Genomic DNA, 21,013 nt, shown 5'->3' on the forward strand with positions numbered 1-21,013 from the left:
GGGAATCAGGACCACAGCATCAAAGAAAGAAAGGCTGCAGAGAAAACCATGTTTGAAATGGTGGCATTAACCAGGTTATGCAGGATGTTTTAAGATTAGTGCTGGTTTCAGTTTTTATCCTAAGAGTAATTGGAAGCCTGTAAAGGATATTTCATTAGGTAATAGGATCAGATTTGCATTTTTAAAAAAAATCACTCTTTGAAATGTTAAAAAGAAGAATCTCCTTGGCTTCCATACAGAGATTGCACTGGAGGCATTGAAGCATGGATCTTCTATTTAGGAAGTAGCCACATTGGTTCTAGGGATTATTAGAGGTGACCTGGATTAATTGATGATAGTGTGAATAGAAGAATGATTTTTTTAGGAATTAGATCAAGTAGAACCTGGTAATTGAATATGGAATGTAAGATAGAGTGGGAGATATCACGAGCAGCTTTGAGGGTTTTGCCTTTAACAACCAAGTGAATGGCCATGCCCTTTATAAAAAGTAAAACAACAGAAAAAAGGGAAGGAGCAGATTGAAGGTTTTTTTTTTTTTTTTTAAGATAGAAAAAAGAGACTTGAGTATGCTGATGAGAAATAGCTAATAGAGGCTGGGCACAGTGGCCCACGCCTGTAATCCCAGCATTTTGGGAGGCCGAGTCAGGCAGATCACTTGAGGTCAGGAGTTTGAGATCAGCCTGGCCAACATGGCGAAACCCCATCCGTCTCTACTAAAAATACAAACATTAGCCGGGAGTGGTGGCGCATGCCTGTAGTCCCAGTTATTTGGGAGGCTGAGGCAGGAGAATCTCAAAAAAGAAAAAAAAAAAAAGAGAGAAGTAGTTAATAGAGAGGGAGATTTATCCTGAGAACACTGGAAGGGGCTGGAATCCTGAAGTCATGTGATGGTTTGTCCTTAGATAGGAGGAGGGACATATCCACTGTAAAAAGACAGAAGGAATGAATGATAACTGTTAAAGAGTCGTAAGTTATGTAGTGAGATAGTATACATAGTTTCTATTTAATGATCTGCATTTTCATTGCAATATAAAGTATGCTCATTTCGGGGTACGGAGGGGGCACAAAAACATGAAGGGAGAGCATATACAAATAGGAAATAGTTGTGGAAACATGTGAAAAGGAAAATTAAATTGATTCTAGAAATGTAGTAGGATTGCTGGTCAGGGATGAAGGTATAAGTGCTTCTGATCTGCCTAGTTGTGGAACTTTTTTCCTGTTAACTTATGCTCAGTCACCCTAATGCAGATCCAGAGAAGGCAAGCAGTACATTCTTCCAGAGCTGAGTTATGCTAGGTAGGTTTAACCAAAAAGACAAAAGAGCAAAAGGGTTGAGAGTATTGACACAACAGTAATTGAAATGATGGATATAGCATGGAATCAGTATTAGATAGAGAAAGAAGTGAAGATGGGAGGATGTACGTGGAGGTAAAAGGGCCAGTGGATTGGAGATTTCAATGAGCCTTCCCTCTCTGCTCCCCCAATAAAAAACGCTAAAACACTTAGTAGAAATACTTAATTAAAGAGACCAGATAGGCAGAGATGGGCTGGGAGTGATGTGAAAATGAGAGATTTGGAAGGCAGTGCTGCTTTGAATGCTAGCAAGTAAAGTCAAGGGACTGTGACTGTGTGTTGAAGTTGGTGATTGAGGTAGGATGGAGCATAGGATCTTTGAAAATCAAGGAATGAAGGCTGGGCATGGTGGCTCATGCTTGTAATTCTAGCAATTTGGGAGGCTGAGATGGGAGGATCACTTGAGGCCAGGAGTTCGAGACCAGCCTTGTCAACATAGCAAGACACCCATCTCTTAAAAGAGGCCAGGTGCAGTGGCTCACGCCTGTAATGCCGGAACTTTGGGAGGCCGAGGCGGGCTGATCACCTGAGGTCGGAAGTTCGAGACCAGCCTGACCAACATGGTAAAACCCTGTCTCTACGAAAAATACAAAAGTTAGCCAGGTATGGTGATGGGCACCTCTAATCCCAGCTACTCAGGAGGCTGAGGCAGAGAATCACTTGAACCTGGGAGGCGGAGGTTGCAGTGAGCCAAGATCACGCTGCTGCACTCCAGCCTGGGGGACAAGAGCTAGACTCTGTCTCAAAAAAAAAAAAAAAGGAATGAAGACGAACCTAAAGTGTTTTCATGGTTTGTGCTTCTGGGTGTGGAAGAATGATGGTGGTAGGGATTAGAAAGGAGGAGACTTTGAATCAAATGTCCTGGTCTTCAGTGAATGAAGGAGTGTCCCTGCAATTAATAGAGGACTACGATTAATGGAGGAAATGGTGGAATAGCCAGATGCTTGAAACTTTAATAAGCAGAAATTTGAAAAACAATACAGAAATAATGGTCTTGTGACATTAAAGAGGAAGGACATTGGCTCTTTGGAAATTGACTGTGGACTCAAGAGTGTGCAGAGTATCAGAGAAATTTCTACTTAAAAGTTGTAGAGCTGGAGGTTCCTTATAGGGGATTCAGATTTCAGTGAAGGGGTTGATAGAAGTTAAGTATTTTTCATGGTTTAATTAGGCAGAAGGAGCTATATATGTAGTTACTACAGGTTGAGCTTCCCTAATCTGAAAATCCAAAACCTAGAATGCCCAGAATCTGAAACTTTCTGAGTGCTGACATGATGCCACAAGTGGAAAATTCCACACGTAAGTACTTAACACACACTTTGTTTCATGCACAAGATCATTGAAAATATTGTATAACATTCCCTTCAGACTATGTGTATAATGTATATATCAAACATAAATGAATTTCCTATTTACTTGGGTCTCATCCCCAAGATATCTGATTGTGCGCATGCAAATATTTCAAAATCTTAAAAAAAAAAATTCAAAATCTGAAACACTTTTGGTCCCAAGCATTTCAGATAAGGGATACTCAATTTGTAGAAGCTTCTCTTTAAATGTCGATATATACACATATAGATAAAGAGAATGTAATATAGATAAGTATAAGTTTAATGTTTACTATAATATCGAATTCCAGTTTAAAATTTGAATTTAATTATAATTTTGTTTTCCTCAGGGTTTTTAAAAAGTCGAGATCGTGCCTATGCAAAATTCTATACCCTTTTATCCAAAACACAGATTTTTATTCGTTTCATTGAAGAATGCAGTTTTGTAAGTGATAAAGATACTGGATTAGCATTTTTTGATGATTGCATAGAAAAGGTAAAAGTTTGTACTTATACTAGTGTTTAGAAAAAAAAGTTTGCCTTACCTGTATAATTATCATTGTTATTGTTAGTCTAGAGTGATATAAGGAAGACAGTATAGGGTTGTGTGTGTGTGTGTATGTGTTACTGATTCTGGGCTGAATATAAGAATAATTTTCTTTGTGGTATCAAGTTGCTACCACATATAGCCAAGTTTTCTCTTCTTTATTGATTGATCCATTGATTGAAACAGCATCTCATTCTGTCACCCAGGCTGGGTTGCAGTCGCATGATCATAGCTCATTGCAACTTCAAATTTCTTGCCTGAAGTGATTCTCCCACCTTAGCCTTCCGAGTAGCTAGGACTACAGGCATGTGCTATGCCTGGCTAGTTTTTTAAATTTTTAGTAGAGATGAGGTCTCACTGTATTGCCCAGGCTTGTCTCAAACTCCTGGGCTCGAGCCATCCTCCCACCTTGGCCTCACAAATCCTTGGGATTACAGGATGAGCCACCATGTCCAGCCAGTAAATTTTCTCTTTAAATCTCACGTTCATTTACAACTATTGAGTTGTAAAACTAAGAACATTTCCTTGAGCCTTGTGAGTTTATTTTTTTTTTAATTTAAATGAATAAGATTTACTTTAAGATTTAGGTTTTTTAATTAAAAAATGTTTAGTTTTATGGGTAATAGAAGTTGTGTTCTTTTGTTTTAATGTCTTTCCAAATTCTTTTGCCTAGTATGTTTCTTTTGTTCTAATGGAAGATGGAAATGTTAAATTTTAAAGCTTTACCCACCCATCCTAAGGAAGTTAAAATTGATTCTTGACAGCAATGACTTGGTTATAATTTTTCCTAACTTTTAATATAATTCTTATTTTTGCTAAGTAGATCTTGGGGCCAGTTTTTTATGCAAACCGTATATTATGTAACATTTGAGATTGTATCCAAAAAAGGTAGAATATTACAGCATTAATTTTTTTGGCCCCCTCATGATTCATGTGCCTTAGAAGATTTGAATAATTTTCTCCTATCAGTGTGATCTAAAATTCCAGGTATATAATTAAAACTATTCAACATTTTTGTTTATTTACAAAATTGATATTCCAGTGTCTTCCAGTTATATGAGAAGCTTAATGTCAATCACTAATAAAGGGGCTTAATAGTAATGAAATTTTTTATTTGAGAAGCCAGATAACCTTGTGATTGGTCATCTTTTGTCTTAAGGTTTACAAAATGACTAATCAAAATAGTTTTCTATCCTAATAGCCACAAGTAAAAAATTATGCTTTAGCCTAAGAGTATGTAGTTAGCCTAAAAATATACTTTGCAATGTTTTGTATTAGCCGGTACTGAAAAGGGGTAGTTTTTTCTAAATCAGAATGTAAGATAAAAATGTCTATTAAATTCATAGTGGACATTTTCATTAAGAATCTGTTTTCTTTTTTTCTAGTTGTTTCCTGATAAAGGCACAGAGAAATCAGATAAGGTATGTTTTTCTTAGACTTTAAGGGTTGAAATTTCAGAATTAGATCCTGTTTGTATGCAAATTAATTGGGGAAAAATAATTATTTTCAGGTTGATTTTGATTCAGCAGAAGATACCAGATTGATAGAACTGGATGATTCACAGAAAAGTGAGCATACTGTATTTATAATGCCACCAGAGCCACCTCCTGATGATGGAAAGGACCTATCACCAAAGTACAGGTAGTAGGAAGTTTTCAAAGAGCTATTTAGGCACAGCCTATTTGTTTCTTTTAATTTTTATTAGTAGATATGTATATTAGTCTTTTGTGAAACTCATTTCGTTATCAATTTGGTGAACTAATGTAGATAAATATTTTATGGAAATGCCACTAGGTGTTATAATTTAAAAATTGGATGATATTGTCAGATGTTGATCATTGTTTACCTTAGTGTTTGTATTTTAATCTTTAAAAGTTTCAATTCTGAAGAAGAAAAATGTTACTTTTATGAGGCTTCCCGCACACTTTGGGAGTTTTATTGTTGATACAAAGACTGTGAAATTCTTATGAATTGGTAATTTTCCGAGAAAACTTAAGGTAGAGGGCCAGGAATTTACTCTTTTTTAAGATAAAAGATAGGATTTGGATGTGACTCTTTTAAGAAATTAGAATGGATTTTGTAGTTTTTTTTATTACTATAAATTTAATAAATTTAGAAAATCAAACGAAAATGGAAAACTAATACATCATTCTAGCACCAGTACTTGTGTCTCTTAACAATTGTGGGCATGTATTTATGTGGATTTATGTGTGTATGTATTGCATGTATGAGTTCATCAGGTAGATTCCCTTTGTAATCTGTGTTTGCCTTTAGTGGTCTGAACATTTTCCCATGCCGTTAAATATTTTTGTGCCTTATCATTTGTAATGACCACATTGTATGCATTTGTTATGATTTATTTAACTAGCCTCTTACGGATTTGTTTGTAGTTATTTGCTGTCTATATCTTTGTGTACGTACATAGTTATTGTCTTAGGCTGTGTTTCTAAAAAAATTTCTAAAATGGAAAGTAAAGTAAGTACCTTCCTAAAATAGAGAATTAATGTATAATATCAAGAGGACTGGATCAGAATGAAGAAATATCTGGGATTGAATGGGTTAATTAAATACTATTTTGATTTCATGTTATCTATAGAATTCTTTTCTACTTTGGCTTAACTGCTAGAAATTGGAATGCAGATACTGACAAACAAGATAAAATCAAATATGGAAAGGCAGTATCTCCTGGAAGAAAATTGGCCAAAAGAAATAAGTAGACAATTTCCAAGAAAGCCAAAGTCAATAATATAAAAATATGTTATGGTTTTTTGCATTCAAAGAAATGCAAACCAAATTGATGAATAGAAACTTTTGACATTGAGAATAGGTTATGCTAGTAGTTAGAATGTATGTTTAAGTATAATCTTTTTTGAAATAATTTGATATTAATTATAATAATTTTAATTCTTTTGATAAATATGGTGGACCTAGCAAATTCTATTATTGGATATTCATCCTATGAAATTAAGCAAAAGTATTCACAAAGATATACATATGAAAATATTTAATTGGAGAAATTTAGAAACAATCTACAACCTCATAATGTCCAGCAGTGAAAAACTGCTTAAATTGTGGTACATCCTTAAAATAAAAATTTTATGGATTTTTTTATTTTAAATACCTATGCAAGGTAATTTTATGAAGAAAAACATAAAATTATGAAGTATACTAAAATTTTTTAAAACATAAATTATAGAATACATGGATTCTCTTGAAGGAGTTATTTCTCCCTTTAATAAGAGTTTTCTGTGTTTTAGAGATTGATTGAATATAACAAGTAGGGTGGGGAAGAGACAAAATTTTCATGAAGGTGGTCTCTGTATGTTTTATCATTTAAAAATTTTAAAAAGTATTTTTTCTATATAAGCATTTAAAATAATGTTGGGTACTATTTGAAGTTTAGAAATATTTGCCTAAACGCTGGAATAATATGAAGAGTTGGTGTGTTTTAAATCAGCAGTTCTATTTTTGCTTTTTATTTTAGTTACAAATACTTTCCAAGACTGGACCTTAAGCTTTTTGACAGACCGCAGGAGTTGAAACTTTGTTTTAGTAGACACCCTACTGGGAATAGCATTACAAAGAGTCCAGCTCTCATGGCTAAGAGAACTAAACAGGTCAGATATTCTTCATCTAATACATGTTCATTTACTATGTAAAATATGTATATGCGATATGCAGCTCATAGTTTAGAATGATCACCCACAACAACCATTTGAAGACTCACTATGGTTGTTATTGAATTTAACTAGATTTCTTGCAAGCCTACTTAAAATATCAAGTCTGGGCCGAGCATGGTGGCTCATGCCTGTAATCCCAGCACTTTGGGAGGCCGAGGTGAGCAAATCACTTGAGGTCAGGAGTTAGAGACCAGCCTGGCCAACTTGGTGAAACCCCATCTCCATTAAAAATACAAAAATAAACTGGGTATGGTGGCAGGCGCCTGTGATCCCAGCTACTGGGGAGGCTGAGGCAGGAGAATCGCTTGAACCCGGGAGATGGAGGTTGCAGTGAGCCGAGATTGTGCCACTGCACTCCAGCCTGGGCGACAAGAGTGAAACTCCATCTCAAAAAAGTCTATCTATTAATCTATCTGTCTGTCTATCTATCTATCTATCTATCTATCTATCTATCTATCTATCTATCTGTCAGTCAGTCAAGGCTGAAGTTTTCGAATGCTTATGTTTATGCTTTAAGACTATCCATAGGAATTGGCCGGGTCCGGTGGCTCATGCCTGTAATCCCAGCACTTTGGGAGGCCCAGGCAGGCGGATCACCTGAGGTGGGGAGTTTGAGACCAACCTGACCAACATGGAGAAACCCCGTCTCTACTAAAAATACAAAATTAGCCAGGCATGGTGGTGCATGCCTATAATCCCAGCTACTCAAGAGGCTGAGGCAGGAGAATTGCTTGAACTTGGGAGACGGAGGTTGTGGTGAGCTGGGATTGAGCTATTGCACTCCAGCCTGGGCAACAGGAGCAAAATCTGTCTCAGGAAAAAAAAAGAGTCTGTAGGAACCAAATATACTTTTTAGAAAACTTAATTGAAATATAATTCATATACCATACAGCATACCCACTTAAAGTGTATGATTTGGTGGCTTTTAGTATATTTACAGGTTTGTACAACCACCCCCACAATTAATTTTAGAATATTTTCATCAACCCCAAAAGAAAGTTTGCATCCTTTAGCCATTAACCCCAATTCTCAATCCCCAGCAGCCCTAGGCAACCACAAGTCTGTTTTCTGTCTATAAATTTGTCTATTCTGAGCATTTCACCAGTAGAACTGCATAATATGTATTCTTTTGTTACTGGCTTCTTTCATTTAGTGTAACATTTCAGGATTCATCCATGTTGCAGCATATATCAGTAATACTTTTTATTGCTGAATAATATTCCGTTGTATGGATATACCATATTTTATTTGTCTGTTCATAAACATGTGGCTGCTTCCTACTTTTTGGCTATTACGAATATTGCAAATGAACATTTGTGTATAAGTGTTTGTTTGGATGTATGTTTTTATTTTTCGGGGGGTTATATATCTAGGAGTAAATTGCTATGTCAGATGGTTACTCTGTGTTCAACCCTTTGAGGCACTTCCAGGCTGTTTTCCAAAGTGGCTGCACCACTTTCCATTCCTACCAGCAGTGTGTGAGGGTTCCAGTTTTACAACATATCCTTGTCAATTCTTGTTATTGTTTGTCTTTTTGATTATAGCCATTTAGTGAGTATGAAGTTGTATTTTAAATTTGCGTTTCCCTAATGGCTAATGTAAATATACTTTATTCCAAGTATTATAATCCAAAGGAAGTTAACTTAGGACAGCTAGACATCTTGCTTTATTACTATATGTGATTTAGGTATAAAGAACTAAGCTGTGGTTACATATGAGTTAAAATTAAACATCCTTTATACATACACTGACATTTTGGGGATCTTCAAAATGTGGAAAATTTCACGATGAAAATCTTAGTTCAGATTTTACTAATTTATGGGATAGCCCCCTAAATTCTAGAGATATCCTGAGGTATTTCCTAATTTCATTCATACAGTTCATATTTCTTTCAGTTTTTCGAAGAGAATACTAAAGAATTTTTTTTTACTGTTACCAGCTAACAAAAGGCAAATTTCTAAAATGAGAAAATTTTGCTAACTCAGCCTCTAAATCTCATTTATAGCAGAATTTTTTTTTTCAGGCTAACTGAAAAAGAAAAGAACCATAGGATCTTAGAATAACAAGGGCGTATGTTTTTAAATATATACTGAAGTATCGTGGAGATCGAGCTCAAAAGTAAAATTAATATACCAAATTTTTTTGTTTTTGTTTTTGTTTTGTTTTTTTTAGGGTGGAGTCTCGCCGTGTCACCCAGGCTGGAGTGCAGTGGCACGATCTCGGCTCACTGCAACCTCCGCCTCCCAGGCTCAAGCGATTTTCCTGCCTCAGCCTCCTGAGTGGCTGGGATTACAGGCACCCACCACCACACCCAGCTAATTTTTGTATTTTTAGTAGAGACGGGGCTTTACCATGTTGGCCAAGATGATCTCGATATCTTGACCTTGTGATCCACCTGCCTCGGCTTCCCAAAGTGCTGGGATTATAGACATGAGCCACCATGCCCGGCCTCCAAATTTTTTTATTTGGAACGTAGACTAGTGGAGGAATCTTTAGTGCAAAGCATAAAATGGCATTCTGATATATGTGATAGGCTCTGTAGTTTCTGGGAATATGTATAGTTTGATAAAGCTCAGCAGATGGCTGGGCACGGCAGTTCACTTCTATGATCCCAGCACTTTGGGAGGCTGAGGCGGGTGGATCACCTGAGGTCAGAGTTCGAGACCAGCCTGGCCAATGTGGTGAAACTCTGTCTCTACTAAAAATACACACAGAAAAATTAGTTGGGCATGGTGGTGGGTGCCTGTAATCCCAGCTACTCAGGAGGCTTAGGCAGGAGAATCACTTGAACCCAGGAGGTGGGGGTTGCAGTGAACTGAGATCACACCATTGCACTCCATCCTTGGTGACAAAAGCAAGACTCCATCTCAAAAAAAAAAAAAAAAAAAAAAAGCTCAGCAGATGATTTTGATACCCTATTCTCTCTTCTACCTAAATCAGAATGAAAAGCTGAACTAGAAAACACAACTATCAAACTAGGAGGTGGGAAAGTTTATGTTGACTGCAAAGGAGTAGGTTTTTTTTTTTGTTTTTTTTTTTTGAGACGGAGTCTCCCTCTGTTGCCAGAGTGCAGTGGTGCAGTCTTGGCTCACTGCAGCCTCCGACTCTCTGGTTCAAACAGTTCTCCTGCCTCAACCTCCCGAGTAGCTGGGACCACAGGCACACGCCACCACACCCGGCTAATTTTCGTATTTTAAGTACAGACTGGGTTTCACCATGTTGGCCAGGCTGGTCTTGATCTCCTGACCTCGTAATCCGTCCGCCTTGGCCTCCCAAAGTGCTAGGATTACGGGCATGAGCCACTGTACCTGGCCAGAAATAGGTCTTTTTTAAGGAATATGTCAGTGAGGGAGTTAACATAGACTGTAGCTTGGGAAGACAGTGGAAATCTTGGCAGGAGATAGCCTAGAGCATCTCAAACTTTAGCGAAGAGAAGAGTGAGAAGAATATCACTTTTTCACCCATCAAAAATGAGTTCCTTCTTTGTAAAAGACATGTTATGAGCCATTCTAATACAAAAAGATGAATGATATTTGCTCTTAATTTCTACTCTGTTAAGAGACACATGCTTGCTAACAAATAGTTTTGGTATAGTATGAAGTATTATTGTAAATGAATGTTCAGGGGAACCGTTAGCACTAATAAGCAGGAAGCCACTCACAAAAGTCAACTTTGAAGTGCTTGATTTTAGGGGTCAAGTTTTACTTAAATTCTCTTCTCCCTTTTCCTTCTCACTTCTCCCCCCACCCTAATGAATTTTAATAAATATCATAATATTTTATTCTCTTTCTAGGAAATAAAAACAGCTCACAAATTGGCGAGGAGATGTTATACAAATCCATCACAGTGGGCCAAGTGTCTGTTCAGTCATTGTTACAGTTTATGGTTTATTTGTCTTCCGGCCTATGTTAGGGTTTCTCATCCTAAAGTCAGAGCACTTCAGCAGGCATATGATGTACTTATTAAGATGAGGAAAACAGATGTGGATCCCTTAGATGAGGCAAGTATAACAAATTGACATTGTTTCTAAGGTAAATTTTCTTTTTGTACTTCTAATAAAATTTGGATCTAAGTTGCTTTAAAGTGTGCTCAAGCATTTTCATTAAGCAGGAAAGATAAAACTATTACTCTGTTACATGGAGCTGATGCTTGTGTTTATTTTTTATTTTACTTATTTATTTGTTTTTGAGACAGAGTCTCACTCTGTCACCCAGGCTGGAGTTCAGTGGTGCGTCCTTGGCTCACTCCAGCCTCTGCCTCCTGGATTCAGACAGTTCTTGTGCTTCCCGAGTAGCTGGAATTGTAGGCACATGTCACCATACCTGGCTAATTTTTTTTTTTCTTTTGTATTTTTGATAGAGATGGGGTCTCACCATGTTGGCCAGGCTGGTCTCAAACTCCTGGCCTCAATGATCTGCCTGCCTCAGCTCTCAGTGCTGGGATTACAGGCATGCGCCATCATGTCTGGCCATGTTTGTTATTTTTAAAGAGATGGAGTCTTGCTCCTCTCTCACCCAGGCTGGAGTGCAGTTGAATGATCATGACTCACTGCAGCCTTGAACTCCTGGGCTTAAGCAATTCTCCCACCTGTCTCCCAGGTAGCTAGGACTTCAGGCATACAGTCCTGTGCCTGGCATATGGTTTTTCTTCTTTTGATTTTTTTTATTTTTAAAGAATGGAGTCTAACTTTTTTGCTCAGGCTGGTATTGAATTCCTGGCTCTTGAACCCCCACCTTGGCCTCCCAAAGTGCAGGGACTGCAGGCATGAGCCACTGTGGCTGGCTTCCTTTTGTTCTTTTAACTTTGTTGGGGAGCAGATAGGGAATAGGCTTTTAGTAAGTGGCTTTCCCCTAAGGACCTGTGTCCTAAGGTGAGTTATATAATCTATTTAAAGATATATATTAAAAAAATATATTTTTATTAAAAAATATTTATATATACTCAAAAAAAAAAAAAATATATATATATATATACTCGTGCCCAAGCTGGAGTGCAGTGGCACTATCACAGCTCACTGCAGCCTAGAACTTCAGGGCTCAAGCAATCTTCCTGCCTCAGCCTCCCAAGTAGCTGGGATTACAGGTGCACAACACCACATCTAATATTTTAGTTTTATTTTTTGTAGAGATGGGGTCTTGATATGTTGCCTGCACTGGTCTCAAACTCATGGTGTCAAGCCATCCTTCTGCTTGGCCTCCCAAAGTGCCAAGATTATAGATACAAGCCGCTGCACCTGGCCTATGTAACTTGTTTGTATTTTGGATTATCTATTTGAAAATGTAGCTTTGAGCTTCTCAACTTTGGCACTATTGATGTTTTGGCCCACATAATTGTTTATTTTAGGGGCCTGTCTTGTGTCTTGTACATTGTGTAGGATGTTTAGTAGTATCCCTGGCCTCTACCAACTATATGCCTCTGTTTCCCTGCACAGATCATGACAATAAAAAATGTTCCCAGAGAACAAAATTGCTCCTGGAGAACCACCGAGGTAGATAATAATAGTTAGTACCTTAATTGTAGGTTAGTTTGAAGGTTAAATCACTTAATATACTTAAAGTGCCTGGTTCATAGTAAGCACTCAGTGAATGATGTACTAGGCATTTTCATGCATTTTCTCTCTCAAGCCTTAGAAACCATCCTAAGAAGTAGATACTGATACTATCCAGTTAATGGTTGAGGAAACTGAGGCACTTATTTAGCTTTTTCCAATGCTATTTTTCCCTTAAAAATTTTTTTTTGGTATTAAGATAACTATAAATGATATTTTGAACTAGATTGGAATTAAAAATGAAAAGTCTTTGCTAACAATGTTATAGTATATTTAACTGTCTTCTCATTCTTTTGAAGACAAATCCTATTTGTTCTATAGGCATTTGGAGATACTGTCTTTAATTCCTTTGGCATTGAATGGAAAGCATAGTGATTGGGGAGAGAGAGACTTTAATTATACTTGATTTTATTTATATTTATTTATTTATTTGTTTATTTAGAGACAGTTTTACTCTTTTCCTCCAGGCTAGAGTGCAGTGGTGCAGTCTTGGCTCACTACAATCTCCGACTCCTGGGTTCCAGCAATTCTACTGCCTCACTTTCACAAGTAGCTGGGACTGTAAGTGCATGCCACCACGCATGGCTAATTTTTGTATTTTTTTTTTGTAGCAATGGGGTTTCACCGTGTTGGCCAGGCTGATCTCAAACTCCTGACCTCAGGTGATCTGCCTGCGTGGGCCTGCCAAAATTCTGGGATTACGGGCGTGAGCCATTGCTCCCAGCCTCTATCTTTGATTTTAGAAATGAATTACCTCTCAAATTATGAGGAGTAATAGTTTTTCTCTTTGTGTAGATTTAGTTACTCAAACAAATGGAACATGGACACATATGTTTTATATGAAATAGTTAATAATGATGATACTTGCATTAATGAATAGATTTTTGTTTTGTTTTGTTTGGTTTTGAGACAGAGTTTCACTCTGTCGCCCACGCTGGAGTGCAGTGGTGTGATCTGGGCTCATTACAAATTCTGCCTCCTGGGTTCAAGCAATTCTCATGCCTCTGCCTCCCAAGTAGCTGGGATTACAGGTATGCACCACCATGCCCATCTAATTTTTGTACTATTAGTAGATATGGGGTTTCACCATGTTGGCCAGGTTGGTCTCAAACTCCTGACCTCAGGTGATGCACCTGCCTCAGCCTCCCTAAGTGCTGTGAGGTGTGAGCCACTGCACCCAGCCTGAATAGGTCTTAAAAATAATTTGCTGAGATGCTCAAAGCAGAACAAAGGAGAAAATACTGCTTTATAATAACTTCATGGAAAGAATTCAGTAAAATCTCTACAATTCATAGTATACTAATTACTGACACTTCCATTTTTTTTTTTTCTTTTGTTAGGTGTGCTATCGAGTAGTGATGCAGCTTTGTGGACTTTGGGGTCATCCTGTTTTAGCAGTGAGAGTCTTATTTGAAATGAAAACTGCTAGGATAAAGCCTAATGCTATTACTTATGGTTATTATAATAAGGTAAGTAGGATCGACAGTAGGCAAGTTGTGGTGCTTATCGAGAATGATTATTTTGTATACCTTTTGTTATTCATGAAACTCCTATTAAAGGAGGTTTTGGAATATATTTATTTTTTTAAAATTGACAAAAAGTATATATATTTTTCATGTACAATATGATGTTTTGAGATATGTATATTGTGGAATGGCTCAATTGAACTGTTAAGTAATTAAAATATGCCTTCACGTACTTACCATTGTTTTGTGGTGAGAACACTTCTAGTCTCTTAGCAATTTTCAAAATACAATCTATTGTTATTAACTGTAGTCCCCATGTTAATAGATCTCTTGAATTTATTTCTCCTATCGAACTGAAATTTTGTATCCTTTGACCAACATCTTCCAATACCCCCTTTCCCCTCACCTCCCAAAGCCCCTGGTAACCATAGTTCTAATCTCTACTTTTATGGGTTTCACTTTCTTGGATTTCATATATATGTGAGATCATGTGGTATTTGTCTTTTTGTGCCTGGCTTATTTCACTTACTCTAATGTCCTCTGGGTTCATTCATATTGTCACAAATGACTGGGTTTCCTTTTTTATTTCAGCCTGAATAGTATTTCATTGTGTATATATTCCACATTTTCTTCATTCATACATTGATGAACACTTAGGTTGATTTCATATCTTGGTTATTGTGAATAATGCTGCAATAAACATGGGAGTACAGATCTGTCTTCAATATACTGATTTCATTTCTTTTGCACATCTATACCCAGTAATAGGATTGTTGGATGGTATGGTAGTTCTAGTTTTAATATTTTTAGGAAACTCTATACTGTTTTTGAGGAATCTTTTTAATGACTGTACTAATTGCATTTCCACCAAGAGTGTGTAGGGGTTCTTTTGTCCACATCCTTAATCAACATCTTTTGTTTTTTTGACAATAGTGATTCTAACAAGTACGAGGTGATAAGATATCTCATTGTAGTCTTACTTTACATTTCTCTCATGTTTAGTAATGTTTAGCATTTTTTTATATACCTCTTGGCCAGTATAACTGTTTATATTTGTGTGTATATATATAAACATATACACACACATATGTATGAATTTTTAAAATCAGGTATTGCTAATTAATATTATTTTTACCCTTATTTTACCTTTAGGTAGTTTTGGAGAGCCCGTGGCCTAGCAGTACCCGCAGTGGTATCTTCTTATGGACGAAGGTACGGAATGTGGTACATGGCTTGGCACAGTTTAGGCAGCCGCTTAAAAAGACTGTGCAAAGGTCACAGGTCTCCTCAATATCAGGTAATACATGTGATTAGAAATATACTTCCTTGCTGAATCGTGAGCTTTATAGGCATATGAATTTTTAGCTATGTGAAGTAGAAAACTTAAATTCTGATAGACATTTTCACATACATTTAAAGACAGATTATCTTAGTCCAAAATTGTTTTTGTTTTTTTCCAGAAATTTAGAAAGTGATTTGCAACTATAAATGAACTGTGGGTCGTTCATGTTTAGTGTAAGAGATTTTCAATGCATGAGTTATTGAATTGCTATTGTCCTTATCTTTAGCTCTTCAAAATGTCACAGGTGGAAGTGATGGGGACACGGTGAGCCACGGTAGCGTGGATAGTTCTAATGATGCTAACAATGGGGAGCACACAGTCTTCGTCAGAGATTTAATCAGGCTTGAGTCCATTGATAATCACTCTAGCACAGGTACTAAAATCCAGATTTTACTAACCGTTCACTTACTCTCATGTTAAATCTTTCCTTTTTCAAAAAGCTTCTTCCCTTCTTGAGTTTGTGTGATATGACTACTTTGAAAGTACTGTATACTTACAAGAGAAACAATAGAGTCTGCAGATCACTTCTCTTTATTTCCTGCAGTACAAAATTAGTATGGGAGTGCTGTGCACAGTGCTCTAGCGTGATGCTTCTTTGTATTTGCTTATCATTAATTTATGAAAGTGTATGCTATAATTAGGAATCATGAGTTAAGGAACTTGAAAATTAGTGACAACTTGCAAATCTTTTAAAAAAATTAAATAGAAAATGTATCTTAAAATTTTAAGAGTATGAATATTAAAGAAGGAAGGAAGTCACACAGTGAGAAAAAGTAATCTCTTTAAGTTACATTTTTTAAGATCTGAGAAGCTGTTGAAGCTGCTTTTATGTACATAGCCATCCCTCTCCTCTGAAGTTAGAAATAAGTGTAACTAAAGTAGCACATTGTGCAGATATATGTGTGTTGCACATCCTTCTTCTTGTGTTGTTTTTTTTGTTGTGGTTGTTTTTAATATCTCAAGCCTTCCTTTAAAAAGAATTCTGGGTCTAATTCCTGTACTTCATCTGATGAACTTGTCTCAATGACTGAAGTTTCCTTTTCTCTGCTCTTTGTTGCTTTGCTTTTTGCTCTGTGCTGTTTCTTGGTGCTGCATTTGTCCTTGGCTGTCATGGTGTGGGGTGCAGACAGACTTGTATGACGTGAAGCTATGGATACACGTGTGCATTAATGCTACCCTTGAATGTTAACCACATCAGGTAATTTCCCGTTTATTAGGTTAAATTTTGCTGACATGCAAGGGTGGGGGAAAGACCTTTCATTGTATTTTAAGTATTGTTATTAGTGGTAAACAGTTTTCATTTTCTTGCCTTTTCTCTTTCGGGTAAATGTAATCATTTATAGATTCTATTGAAAATATCCAACTAACTTTTCATGGTCAGTCTGCAAAGCATATTTGTTATCTTATTTGAAAATATATTATACCTTGCTAAAATTCTTATTTTAAGGTTGGTTTGTAGCATCATTGTGACAAATACTGTTATAGGCATTGAAGAAGTAATTGTTTCAGCTGTTGAGGTGGTGTGGCTATTGCTTTCCAAAACTGATCTTGCTGAATTCTTGTGCTAAAAACAACCTTCATATAATTACAGGAGCATGTGTAAATTTGAAAGTCAACATAAAGCTATAGGTTACAATCCTGTTTGTAATTAACTTCCTCAGTTTGCCATCATGTTTGTATATTATATTAACAAATAAGAATATGAAACTTTTATTTTAAAGCCACCATATTTTATTTCATCTAATATTTTTTCATGATACTTGTAGAAGAAATGGGCTTCATGTATAAAAAACAAAAAACATTTTTTGTATGTAAACGTTTACCAGGAATAGTAATAGTAATACATAAACACCTCTCCTCTTATTCCTTCAGAATTTTAAGTTTATCTCATTATAGAGGCAATTTACTCCTGTAATGGAAATACCAGTCTCCTAGTAATCCTGAGTGTTTGGTATAAAGACTTCAGTAGTTGGGCACAAACTTTCAGGTCCCCTTTATTTATATTTTAGCTGCATTTCAAATAACTGAATGCCACATACTGAATTTGCAGTGATGGTGTACCTCTGTAGAACTTCTGACAATGCCATTTGATGCTTTTGGGGTTTTCAGCCCAGATGCTTAAGTTGCTCATTTCATTAAGGATTATCTCGTGGAATCTTTCCACTTGGTGCCTGGTACAGAGTGACTTAGCTGTTAGGAGCATGTTTGGTTTTAATCTACCCAGGTCCCAGCCTAGTGTTCATTTCATGGCACAATATTGCTTTACCAGACTTTTTGAGGGAGCTAGTAAAAAAGTGACTGAAGTTAGTTATTCTAAGTAGTAGTATTTAAAGACATTAATTCTTTTGTTGTATGGCAAACACAGAGTCTGAGTGGCAGTGTAATAAGTGATGGAAAATGGAGGTACTGCATATGTTATTTTATGTGTCCTTTATTGACATCTTTATACTGTTTTCTCTAGTACCTGATCTTAGTTTTGATTTTAAATTATAGAACTTTAAAATCAAAACAGACTTTTAAAATATTTAAAATAATTTCAAACTTACAGAAAAGTTGCAAGAATAATACAGAAAACTCTCATATCTTTAATCTAGATTCCCTCCTTTTTAGTTTGCCACATTTGCTTTATTATTTTCATTCGGTATGCATACACATACCATTTCTTTTTCCTAAATCATGTGAGCAAGTTACATACATCTTGCCCTTTTACCTCTTTATTATTTCAGTGGTATTTTCTTTTATATACAACTACACTTTAGTTACCAAATTGAAGAAAACATTGATATACCACTTCATAGTTTATATTCCAAGTTTGTCAGTTATCCCAGTGTTCCTTATGGTACTTTAACTCCCTTTCTTTAGTCTTCCTTAACCTGGCACAGTTCCTTAGCCTTTTAAAAAATCTTTTATGACCTTGGCCTTTTTGAAGAATTCATTTTAATTATTTTGTGGAATGTTTCTTAACTTGGGTTTGTCTGTTATTTCCTAGCAATTAGGTTATGCATCCATGGGTGTGCTACATAAATGATGTTGAATACTTCTCAGGTTGTCACATCCTACAGGCACACACAGTCTGTCCTTCATCGGTGATATTAATTTGGATCACCTAGTCTCACTATTGTCTGGTTTCTCTGTGCTTAGTTACTGTAATCTTTTTCTTCCTCTCAGATAATAAGCTATTTTTGAAAGGACACTCTGAGACAATGTGCTAATATCCTTTCTCATGACACTTTCTCTTTTAAATTTGGCATCCATTGATGATGCTTGCCTGAACCAGTCATTACTGTGATGGCTACAAAGTGGTGATTCTGCCAATTCTATCACTGTTTTCAAATTTAGAAGACAATGTTCTAGTATATGGAAAATTCTCCATTCTCTGTTTTTTTCTTATTTATTATCAGTATGGACTGATGGGTTCCTGTTTTATTCATTGAAGTATAATTCATTACTGCCCTTATTTGGTCCTCAAATTATCCCTGTGTTGGCCAGTGGAAGCTCCTTTAAGCTGTTTTTTATATCCTTTAGATATTCTCCCATTGTGTTTCTGAACACTACCTTTTTGGCACAACAGAATGTTCTAGCTCAATCTTATACCTTCTCTGTCTGAGCTCTGGAATCAGCCATTTCTTCAGGGACCCCAGGTTCTTGTTCATGGGGAATAGATTTTAGAAGCCAAGATTTGGGATCACTGTTACCACAGTGTTACTGCTTCTAAACTTTTTTCCTAAGCTAGAAAATATGTGTACTGTACATAAAAAATAATTTCAGAATTGTCACACCCATTTCTCTGTGAAAAACAAACCTACTAAGCAGTTCAGGATTTGACTATTACTCTTAGGCTTAAGGTGGATATTCAAAATAATGTATTCAAAGTTACTTGGATTAGTCCTCCCCTGGCCCTTTCAGTGGGGTTATATTATTCATGGGAAATATAGTTGGCTTCATTTGTTTCCATTTGCATTCAGTTGCACCCCCTTTATCTTACTGATTTAATTTTTTTTAACATGCAGAAGTGTATTGTATCTCCAGAGATAAAAACAATACCATAAGCTATACATAGAGAAATTTTATCCCTCTTTATTCATTGCATCTTATTTCCCCCCAACCGTGGTAGGTAACCATCTTTACTGTATCCTGGTTTATTTTTCCTGCATTTCTTTTTGCAAAAGTAAGCAGATGTATGTGTGTTTTTTTCTTACAGAGAAGGTAGCATTCTGTAGACACTCTTCAAAAGACACTTTTCCAAACATCTTGTCTACATCTTTTTAATTTACAGATGAAGAAATTAAGATGTAGGGCTTCCAAATGTGTTTAGTCTTTGATGTTCCTGTTTCTACTGTTCTTTGCGGCTTATCATTATTTTTAAAATGTTCTGTGTTCCTTGTGTGCTTTCTTGTCTTTTGTCTAACCGTAATTGTGTAGGTCAGTGGAATTTTCTTTTGATATTTTATATATGAATTATAAGTATATGAAAACATTTATATGTAAGTCTGCATTCTTTTTAACAGGTGGTCAGTCTGACCAAGGATATGGGTCTAAGGATGAACTTATAAAGGATGATGCAGAAATTCATGTGCCTGAAGAACAAGCAACAAGAGAATTGATAACTAAAACAAAAATGCAAACAGAAGGTTAAGTCCTGATATTTACCAACTTTACTTAGAATAATACCTGCATTATTAATAATTAAAAGTTTATCTTAGTTGATAGCTTTGATGGTTATTTTCACAAATGTAAGATCTGGCTCCTAAGATGCTATGTACTTAACAGTACATATAAGGTAGATTTTGGTAGTCTCTGAAGTTTTAAAATTTAAGAGACTTTTGTTTCTTTTTCTTTTTCTTTTTTTTTTTTTTTTTTTTTTGTTTTAGAAACAGAGTCTTGCTCTCTCGCCTAGGCTGAGTGCAGTGGCGAGAACATGTCTTACTGCAGCCCTGGTCTCCTGGCCTCATGATCCTCCTGCCTCAGTCCCCTGTCAGCTGGGACCACAGGCACATGCCACCATGCCCAGCTAATTTTTTTATGTTTTGTAGAGACAGGGTCTCGCCATGTTGCCCAGCTAGTTTTGACCTCCTGAACTTAAGTGATCTTCCCGCCTCAGCCTCCCAAAGTGCTGGGATTACAGGTGTGAGCCACCACACTCTGTAGGTCAGCCCTTAATTTTGCAGGAAAGTATGACCCATTGAGGTATTTGCCAAATTTACATAGCTACTTTTGACAGAACCAGGACTAAACTTTGAGTCATCAAAACTTCTATTTTAGTGCCATTTTTAATTTTGAAAGGCTCTTTCACTAGCAGTCCTTCAAATATCTAGGTGCATAGTTTTCATTGGTAGGTTAAAAATAGTCTATGTGGGCTGGGTGCAGTGGCTCATGCCTGTGATCCCAGCACTTTGGGAGGCTGAGGTGGGTGGATCATGTGGTCAGGAGTTCGAGACCAGCCTTGCCAATGTGGTGAAACCCCGTCTCTACTAAAAATACAAAAATTAGCCAGGCATGGTGACAGATACCTGTAATCCCAGGTACTGGGGAGGCTGAGGCGGGAGAATCGCTTGAACCTGGGAAGCGGAGGTTGCAGTGAGCCGCTACTGTGCCATTGCACTCCAGCCTGGGTGATAAGAGCAAGACTCCATCTCAAAAAAAAAAAAGTCTATGTGGTTTTTCCTGTTTTTTATAGGACTCATTAAGGCAGAGATAATTTGTTGTAATAATTTTATGAAAATATGAAGGAATATTTTGGCTTTATGGA

At 36.5% G+C, this 21,013-nt stretch overlaps 1 protein-coding gene across 8 annotated transcripts in view; it reads left to right on the forward strand.

Moving 5' to 3' along the window:
• DENND4C (DENN domain containing 4C) overlaps nt 1-21,013 on the forward strand; it is a 145,827-nt gene that overhangs the window by 88,679 nt on the left and 36,135 nt on the right. For 6 of the 8 annotated variants that reach the window (XM_073021643.1, XM_037998352.2, XM_007969133.3 and 3 more), the window contains 9 exons: nt 3,032-3,177; nt 4,614-4,649; nt 4,739-4,869; nt 6,713-6,845; nt 10,702-10,908; nt 13,797-13,925; nt 15,075-15,219; nt 15,491-15,637; nt 19,773-19,895. In XM_073021643.1, the coding sequence (XP_072877744.1) occupies nt 3,032-3,177; nt 4,614-4,649; nt 4,739-4,869; nt 6,713-6,845; nt 10,702-10,908; nt 13,797-13,925; nt 15,075-15,219; nt 15,491-15,637; nt 19,773-19,895 (1,197 nt within the window). The remainder of the gene's footprint in view (nt 1-3,031; nt 3,178-4,613; nt 4,650-4,738; nt 4,870-6,712; nt 6,846-10,701; nt 10,909-13,796; nt 13,926-15,074; nt 15,220-15,490; nt 15,638-19,772; nt 19,896-21,013) is intronic. The other 2 variants (XM_007969136.3, XM_007969137.3) reach the window with 2 other exon arrangements.

This window comes from Chlorocebus sabaeus, chromosome 12, assembly GCF_047675955.1.
Source record: "Chlorocebus sabaeus isolate Y175 chromosome 12, mChlSab1.0.hap1, whole genome shotgun sequence".
NCBI lineage: Eukaryota > Metazoa > Chordata > Mammalia > Primates > Cercopithecidae > Chlorocebus > Chlorocebus sabaeus.